Below are 9,543 nucleotides of genomic sequence, written 5' to 3' on the forward strand. Positions count from 1 at the left end.
AGGAGGCATTGGCCCAGACCCCTTGTCCTGGCCCCCCTACTGTGAGAGACACCAGCCTGCGGAGCATCTCCTGTGTCTGCCACCCTAAAGGCAGGACAGGAGGGGACACCGAGGGCAGGAGGCTCATGACACTGGAGGGTGAGATGAAGGGTGAGGAGGTGGAAGGATGAGGCTGGAATTGGGAAAGAACAGGGGTATCAGCAAGGAAGATTGAGGGTCTCCCCATCATGGGAACCCTGCCTGGCCTCATCTAGGATCCAGGGGGCGGAGGGACATACTTCTGGATCTAAGAAATGTAGCTCATCACCCGGGCATACACCCCAGGGAAGTCACGATGACCACAGCTGTATCCCCAGCTCACGATCCCTACCTGGACCCAGGTGCTTTCCCAGCTGCACACCTGGGGGCCCCCGGAGTCACCCTGTGGGGAGAGGCAGGACTCAGTGAACATCTCCACACGGGCCACTGCATGGAGCTTCTGAGTCCCGATTCCCTGGGCCAGGAGGGGACAGAGGACAGAGGACGGGACAGGTGGGGCTCACCTGGCAGGAGTCTTGGCCCTCACTTCCAGCGCACAGCATGTCATCCTTGATGATCTGGCCAGTGTTGGTGGAAGAGTTCTGGTAGCGATGGTTACAGACCCTGTTCCCCACAATGGGAACCATCACCTCCTGCAGCTGGTAGGGCCAGAGCCGTGGAGCTGTGGGGAGGGGCTGGTTGAGAACCAGGGCTGGTCCAGGCTTCTGTTCTTTCCCAACAACAAGGTACTGTTTCCAGTCCTTCTGGGCCCTGACCCTTGGGTCTAGAGCAGCTACGCCTGGCCAGGAACTGAGCTTCCAGCATCCACTAACCCATTTAGTTCTAGGACGCAGCACTTCATCAGCCACAGTCTGGGCTCCACAGGCCTGAGGACGGGCACTGAGGAGAGAGTTATCCGAGGATTGTTCTCCTTGAAAAGGAAGGGATGAGGGCTCATCCCAGAGAAATGCATCACAGCAGGAAGGAAACACTTCTGCGCTGGTGTCATTCTGATTTAGGGACCTGGGCACTGTGAGATCACGACAGGCCCTGCCTCTCCCTCCCAGACTGGCTCATCCTCAGGAGGACAATCAAGGTCCACACACCCCCACGGGGCGAGGGGAGGACCCAGGCAGAGCCTCAGGAGGGCCTGTCCGCCTGGCAGAGCAAACACCAGTGTCCTCAGTGTCCATGAATCTGATCATGAAACCCCAGCTCTGCACACATTTAGACTCAGCAGGAAATCCCCCCTCTAGTAACCAAATGTAGAATTAGCACATGACCCAGAACTTCCACTCCTAGTCTGTACCCCAAAGAACTGAAAACAGGGATCCAAGATGGAGACAGAGTAGGTGGAAGGGACTCTCACCTCCTCCCAGGACCAAATCGGAATCACAACTAAATTATAGACACTCAACCTGAATAACCAACTGAAGACTGGCTGAAAAGAGGTCTCCTCATTAAGGACACATGGAAGAAGTCACATGGAGAAGGACAGGGAGGGTGGAGACACAGAAAGGCTGCATTGAGAGTTAGGAGGGACACCTTAGCTGCAAAGGTCCCCTCTGAGAAGGGAGGGGTCTCCACCCCATCCTGAGCTCCCAGCCTGGAACACCAGTGCCTGGAAGAGGAGCTACACAACATCTGGCTGTGAACATCCGTGGGGACTGCACTTGCCAGAGTGAGACAGGGGACTGCCAGGCACCCGGAAGCCCTTTTAAAGGGCCAGTGCACAAACATCTCATTGGCAGGTACTCAACCAGACTGGGCTCCAGCGGACCTATAGCAGCCCAGAGTGGACAGGAGTCACACAGGGAGAGATTGGTTGTATGGCTTTGGGGAGAGGGCTGGAGGGGCAGCCTCCATTATCCAGGGCTGAGTCCTCTCCCACATGCCCACAGATGACATCTTTCCTGAGTTGAACATCCCCTACATAGGGCATGAGCCTGGGGGAATGAACGTGCCCCTCCTCCCTGCCCACTCCAGGCTGCCACTTGGCTCACCCGACAAACCCCATGCCCTGCTGGGGATTCTGCCAGCTGCAACCAGCCTGGGCCCACACAGTCTTTCTCAGAAGCTCTGGAGGAGGTCTGAGCAGACTCCAGGGCTGTTGGAGACACACAGGGAGAGACAGAGTTGTGTGTCTCTGAGGCGAGGGCCATTTCCCCAGGCACCCGACTAGCTCCACTGCGCAGAGCCCACCCTCCTCACTGCCAAATCCTAATCTGTGTGATCCCGAGGAACTCTACTGGCCTCACCCTGATGACACCCAGAGACTCTACCCCACTGCAAAGATTTGAAGACCCCTGTTGGGTGGTGGGTGCTGGGTGGTGGTAGCTGGCCTTGGTGTGCCCTGAGACTTTTATTGAGTGGTGTCAGAACCAGCACTTGCGCTGAGTTTGAATCTGTATGAACCTGATGAACACCACTCGCCCCAACCCAGTGACTCATTGAGAAACTACCTCATGCAACTCAACTACCACAGCAGGGCTCACCTCACCCACACAAGGGACATTCCTGGGGCACGTAGCTTAGCTGGAGGCTCTATCATGGCTGAGCCTAATGGCCACTGGCAGGCAGAGGCAGATTTTGGGGTGCTTTGGGCATTTTGTGTCCTGACGCAGGTTTGGTGTTGCTGGGAATCAGCCTCAGTATGCAGCTTGGCCCCTCCCACGTGCACCCAGGCCTAGCAGAGGGAGCCACCAACTGTGGATCACATTGTAGCTTCTAACAGGCAGCCCAGGATAGGTCACAAGCAGTGTCTGACATTGACGTGCACCACAGTGCCTCCCCGGAGGCCCCAGAAACAGCCCACAGCAGAGAACAACCAATTACCTCCACAAGCGGCACACTCAAAGGGAGATCTCTGCAGGCACCAGACCCTGCTGGGGCCAATTCTGCTTCATGGGGTCAGCCTACTCACAGCAGCTCATACAGTGTGATCAGGTCAATACTCAGTCAGTCAGCTTGAGGGTCAACCCTACCTACCACAGGCCAACAACAATCACGACTCAACTACAACAGCAGGGTTCACAGAACCCACACCAGGGACATTCCAGGTGCACCTAGCTTAGGGAATCAGGGAGATTGCACTACTGAGCTCCACAGGACATGTACTCAAAAAGCCACCCTACCAAGACTGGGAGACAAAGCAGATCTACCTAACACAGAGAAACAAATACAGAGAGGCGGCCAAAATGGGGAGACAAAGAAGCATGCCCCAAATGAAAGAACAGGAGAAATCCCCAGAAAAAGAACTAAATGCAATGGAAACAAGCCATGTACCAGATACAGAGTTCAAAACAATGGTCCTAACGATGCTCAAGGAACGTAGGGGAAGGAAGATGAGCTCAGTGAGGACTGCAATAGAGAGACAGTAGCATAAAGAAAGGACTAGAAACCATAAGAGAAAACAGTCAGAAATGAAAATATGAGATCTAACATGAATACACTAGAAGGAATCAATAGCAGGTTAGATAAAGCTCAAAGTGCAATTAGCAATTTAAATGACAAGACAGCAGAAATTACCTAATCAGAGTAGCGAAAAGAAAAAAAGATTTTTGAAATTAGGATAGTTTAAGGGACCTCTGGGACAGCGGTCACCAACTGGTGGTCTGTGAGGTCCAAAAGCTTGGTGACGGATGCTCTGGAACAACATGAAGCAGAACGTTTGCACCATAGGGATGGGTACCAGAAGGAGAGAGAGAGCAAGGGGTGAGAACCTATTTGAAGAAATAATGACTTCAAACTTCCCCAACCTGATGAAGAAAAAAAAACATACAAGCCCAGGAAGAACAGAGAGTCCAAAACAAGATGAACCCAAAGAGCCCACACCAAGACACATAATAATTAAAATGGCAGAGGTTAAAGACCAAGAAAGAATCTTAAAATCAGGTAAGAGAAAGACAGTTACTGACAAGTGAGGTCCCATAAGACCAATTTCTCAACAGAAACATTTCAGGCAGAAGAGATTGACACAAGACATTTAAAGTGATAAAGAGCAAGAATCTACAACCAAGACTACTTTACCCAGCAAGACTATCTTTTGTCCCAGCTGGTCTGGATCAGCAGCTAGAGTGTCAGCCTGGGGAATGAAGGGTTCCAAGTTCAATTCCGGTCAAGGGCACATGCCTGAGTTGCAGACTTGATCCCCAGTAGGGGGCATGCAAGAGGCAGCCTATCAATGACTCTCTGTCATCATTCATATTTCTATCTCTTTATCTCTCTCCCTTCCTCTCTGAAATCAATAAATATATATATATATATCACGTTCACTGCAGCATTGTTTACAGTGGCCAAGACGGAAACAGCGGAAGTGTTCTTTGCTAGATGATTGGAGAAAGGTGTGATACAGGTTTACAATGGAATAATCCTCAACCATCAGAAAACATGACATACAGCCATTTAGGACAACATGGAAGGATCCTGAGAATATCATGCAAATTAAATAAGTCAGACAGAAAAAGTTAAAAACCATACGATTTCACTCACATATGGAATATAAAACTGAAAGCAGCAAATGAACAAACAAGAAAAAGAAAGAAACCAAAACTCATAGATACAGATAACAGTATGGTGGTCACCAGAGGACAGGGGGTGGGAGGAAAGGGTAAAGGGGTCAATACAGGTGACAGAAGATGTGACATTGGGTGATGGGCACACAATGCAAGATACAGATGATGTACCATAGAACCGCACACTGAAAACCTCTATAATCTTGTTAACCAATGTCACCACAATAAATTAAATTGTAGAAAATGAGATATAAATAGCAAAAGAAGGACATACAGAAAGCCAACAGACATATGAAAAGATGCCCGATTTCACTAATCATTAAAGAAATGCAAATTAAAACCACACTGAGATATCACCTCCCACCTGTCAGAATGGCTGTCATCAATACATCAACAAGCAACAAGTTTTGGTGAAGATGTGGGCAAGAGGGAACCCTCACATGCTGCTGGAGGGAACATAGACTGGTGCAGCCCTGTGGGAGACAGTGTGGAGGTTCCTCAAAAAATTAAAAATGGAACTGCCTTATGACCCAACCATTCCACTTCTGGATGTACATCTGAAGAAACCCAAAACATAATTGGAAAGAACATATGCACCCCTATGTTCATTGCAGCGTATGTACAATAGCCGAGATATGGAAGCAGCCCAAGTGCCCATCAATAGACAAGTGATAAAAACATGGTGGTACAAAGAAGGTGGAGCAAAAGTAGGCTACGGTTATGAGTAGGCAAAATACAGAGTTTCTTCTTGTATTATTATTTATTAATTATTGTATTATTTTCCATATGAACAACTATAAACTTACTTTTGCCCCATCCTGTATGCACAATGAAATATTACTCAGCCATAAAAAAGAAACCTTACCATTATGCTAAGTGAAATAAGCCAGTCACAGAAAGACAAATACCATATAATTTCACCCATATGTGGAAACTAAAGAATAAAACAAACAAACAAACAAAAGAGAAACAGGCTCCTAGATCAGGGAACAGACTGGTGGTTGCCCGAGGGGGAAAAGGAAGGATTAAAAGAAACAGATTGGTAGCTACCAAACAGTCACAGGGAATGTGAAGTACAGATTAGGGATTATAGTCAATAATATTGTCATAGCTGTGGATGGTGCCCGGTGGGTATGGAAATATCGGGGGAAAAGACACTTTGTAAAGTATATGATTGTCAACTCACATTCTGTATGGCTGAAACTAATTCAAAATAATATTGAATAGAAACTGTTATTGAAAAATGTTTTAACGACTTGAGAACAGGGTCCCTGGCGGTGCTTGTACACACAGGTCACAGCAGCGTGATTCACAACAGCCAAAAGGAGGAGACGGTCTGTCGTTCAGGAAGGACGACAAAATGCTCCCTCCACCCAGTGGGAGGTGACTAGGCCACAAAAAGCAATGCAGTTCTGACACGGGTTACAGCACAGCTGGGCCTTGGCAACGTCATCCCACGTGAAAGAAGGCAAACACGTGGAAGCCACACGTTGCATGATTCACATTTACATGAAACGTCCAGAACAGGTAAATGCACAGAAGTGGAAAGGAGCTCCGTGGTTGGCAGAGCCTGGGGAGGGGCAGTGACCGTGTCATGGAGACCAGGCTTCGTGTGTGAGGAGGAGAAGTTCTGGAGATGGTGGTGCTGAGGCTGCACAACATGGTGAGTGTGCTGAACGCCACTGAACCGGGCACTGACCAATGTCATGTATAATGTTATGCACATGTTGCCACAAGAAAAAGGTGGAGGATTCCCCCAAATTGCCGAGAATAAAGTGTTGTCAGCAAAGCCACAGCCACTCACCCAGCGGGCTGCCCTGTGTCCACACCCCCAGCGGGGTCCCTGAGCCTTACCTCCGAGGCTGCTGTAACCCCAGCCGCTCACCCAGCACATCTTCCTCTCAGGGACCCTCAGCGAGGCAGGTGGGAGGGGGACCAGGCCGATGCGCTCAGAGAGCGTCACAGGGGCCTCCAGTTTCAGCAGGGCCACGTCCGCGCCCCCCTCTGCTGACAGGCTCTGGTTGAACTTGGGGTGGCGGACGATCTTAGTCACAGTTGTCAGTGTGTCATGGTCATAGAGTCTCAGCTGCCCAACTTGAACCCTGAGGCCATAGGCCTCCCAGTCCTCCCTGGGGAGAGGGACCAGGAGCCTCTCAGAGGAGCCTCCGGGGCAGGGCCAATCTGGGCACAGCAGCAGGGCTGGGGCTGCACTAACTGTGTCTCTCCCCGAGAGCCAGGGCCCTGCCCACAGCCCCCCTCCCATCAGCCCTCTGTGTGTTTCCCACCCCCACCCCTGCCAGGGGGCCTCAGGCTGCGTGGCTCACCGCTGGGTGCAGTGGGCTGCGGTCAGCACCCACTGGTGGTGGATGAGGGAGCCCCCACAGAGGTGCTGCCACAGCTCCAGCTCCTTATTGTACCGTCGGACGCTGACCTGCCAAGGCCATCTCCCAGCGGGGGCATTGTGCGCGCCCACGGGGCCACCCTGCTGCCTCCCTGAGCCGGGCCCTGGGAACACAGGGGACGCCATCAGGGACTCAGCAGGGCCCCTCGCACTCAGTCTCTCAGAGGACCCACCAAGGAGGCCCACCTGAGTTGACGCTGAGGGGCCTGGGCAGCCTGAGCAGAAGGTGTGGACAGGAGTCAGGACTCACCTGGGAACGAGGGCACGGAGCCCCCCAGGCCTGGGAGACTCAGGAACAGCAGCCACAGCATCTGCGGGGATGGCAGGGGCCTGGGTGAGACCACCAGGGGCCGGGGTCCCCGTGTGGGGATGGAGAAGCCGGGGTCTGAGCAGCGGCATCCTCACCTGGAGGGACCCTCCTTGGGAGCCTCTCTGCACCCCTTCATCCCCGGGCACAGGAAGGGCAGGCGGGGGCCCCTGGCTGGGCCACGGGTAGAGAGAGCTGCTCTTCTCGCTGGCCCGCCCCAGGTCAGGGGTCAGTCAGCAGGCGGCGAGGAGCTGCTGCTGGGCCCTGGCACTGCCTCCCCCAGACCTGCCACCTGCTGTCACTGGGCAGCAGCCATCTCTGGCTGCACGGATCTCAGCCACAAAGCACAGCCAGGCCGGTGGCCTGAGCAAGGAGAGCTGCCAAGAGGGTGCAGTTTTGCTGGAAGAAGCCCCAGAGCACTGGGCTCAGGCAGACGGGCTCAGGGAGGCAGAGCCCCAGAGCTGCTGCTGGGCCCTTGAGCCACAGGGCAGCCCCTGATACCACTGGACCCTGTGAGGCAACGTGGAGCTTGCCACCATCTGACTAGAGCATGCCATCTGCCTGGCACGTGGCCTGTGGCCACCCTCACTGCCACCAGCTGAGGCCATGCACACTGCCCTCTGCAGGGTGCTCTCCAGAAGCTGCACAGAGATGAGCTTTCATGTGGGTACAAGTCAGGGAGAGGCACCTGGGAGGTAGGTGGACGGAGCAGAGATGGACAGAGGGCGAGCCTTGAGCAATGTGCTGGCTGATGACACCTTGACCAGCCCTCAGGGAGACCCAGGCCATGGCCCCACCGGGACACAGTGCCCACCCCCTGCCTTTCCCTCGCTAGCCAAGAGGGACCTGCCTGAGCGAGGCAGCCAGAGGAACTGCCAGGTCTCCCATCAAGTTCTGCCCTGAAAGGGGACCTGGCCCGCATCTGTGTCCTGCCTCTATGTCCGGCAGCGTCCACCACCTTCTGCCTCGTGTGCTGAGGAGGCGGCCACAGGAACACCGAGGAGTCCCTGCCCAGGAAACTGGGAAGCAGAAGCTCAGGGTACAACTGAGGCCGACAGGGCCCCTCCACTGTCCACCTGGGACCCACCCTTTGCTACTAACTGGGACTCTGGGACTTACCTGGTAGCACAACCCAGACCCCCATCCCTGAGGGGCTGAGCTCTCGTTACATGGACTTCTCAGGCCAGGTTGCTGCACGTGTCCACCTGCCATCACATTGACCAGGGGGAGGCAAGGGACACCCAAGGGCCCTCACCTTCCCTGCCCCCCATTGTGACACAGCAGCCCTGCCTCTGCCTGGTGCTCAGTGTCATTGTCCTACCAAGATGGTGGCACGTCTTGCTCCGTGACCTCCAGACACAAGGAGCTCAATGTGCCCAGACACCAGCTGTCACTCACATCTCAGGAATGTTCCTCAGTGCAGGCTGCATGGCCTGTGTTGTCCTGCCCCCCATCGGGCTAGCAAATCACCAATACTTTTATCACCATCTTGTCTGTTGCGTCCTGTGAGGCCAGTGCAGCTGGACCTGCTCAGAGCCCTGTCCAGCGCTGGGACCACTCAGAGCCGGCAGCCTGTTGTGGGGCCAGCGTCACGGGCTGGAGGGCACTGTGAGGTGGGGAGCACGCTGCTTCCCTGAGAGGGGCAGAGGCCCTCACTGTCCGGTTGTTTTGATGGGGGCCCCTGGGTGGTGGGCCGTGGGAATCCTAAAGATTTCCTGTGGCCAGGCCCTGCCTCCTCAGGGGTGCGCTCCCCCTCTCAGGAGCACACAGCCTGGTGGCCTGTAACCTCACCAGTGAGGGAGTCAGTGTGGACCAGTGCGGTCCCTCAGAACCTGCCCTGCTTTAGAAATAAGTGCAGATGCAACTAGTTCAGATGAGGTCAGAGTGGAGGGGGGGAGGCCCTAAATCCAATGATGGTTACTTGTAGGATGAGGTGAGGATGTGGAGAGCACAGAGGGGTGGGGTCGGGGGACTGGGTGGAGGTCCAGGGGTTTGTCCACAGGGCAGGGTCCCAGCTCCACCAGCAGCTGCAGGAGGCAGGAGCCTGGGAAGAGCGATGGCCCCTGAACAACTTGATTGCGGGCTCCTGGCCTCCAGCCGGTAAGAGGATGCATTTGTGTTGTTTTAAGCTCATACTCCCCAGTCGGGGGCTGTCACTGCGACCCCAGGACACCACACAGGGGGAGAGCCTGGTGGTGACTGAGGTGTGATGTCCACCTGGAAGGGCATGGCCCTCATGGAGTCTCCATTCCAAGCCCTGAAGGTGTCTCTCTCACCTCAGACAAGGGGAAGAGGCCAATGAG

At 54.0% G+C, this 9,543-nt stretch overlaps 1 protein-coding gene across 1 annotated transcript; it reads right to left on the reverse strand.

The window, feature by feature from the left end:
• Window positions 1-40: 40 nt before the first annotated feature.
• On the reverse strand, window positions 41-7,244 carry LOC102424394 (mastin-like; the record flags this gene model as incomplete). The annotated part of the gene is made up of 6 exons (XM_023748870.1): window positions 7,184-7,244; window positions 6,857-7,037; window positions 6,387-6,661; window positions 543-700; window positions 371-421; window positions 41-172 (listed from the first exon to the last, which is right to left on the reverse strand). Coding segments are annotated over exons 1-6 (858 nt in total), but the record flags the coding sequence as incomplete, so codon positions are not given.
• Window positions 7,245-9,543: the final 2,299 nt, after the last annotated feature.

This window comes from Myotis lucifugus, unplaced genomic scaffold (assembly GCF_000147115.1).
Source record: "Myotis lucifugus unplaced genomic scaffold, Myoluc2.0 scaffold_1986, whole genome shotgun sequence".
Lineage (NCBI taxonomy): Eukaryota > Metazoa > Chordata > Mammalia > Chiroptera > Vespertilionidae > Myotis > Myotis lucifugus.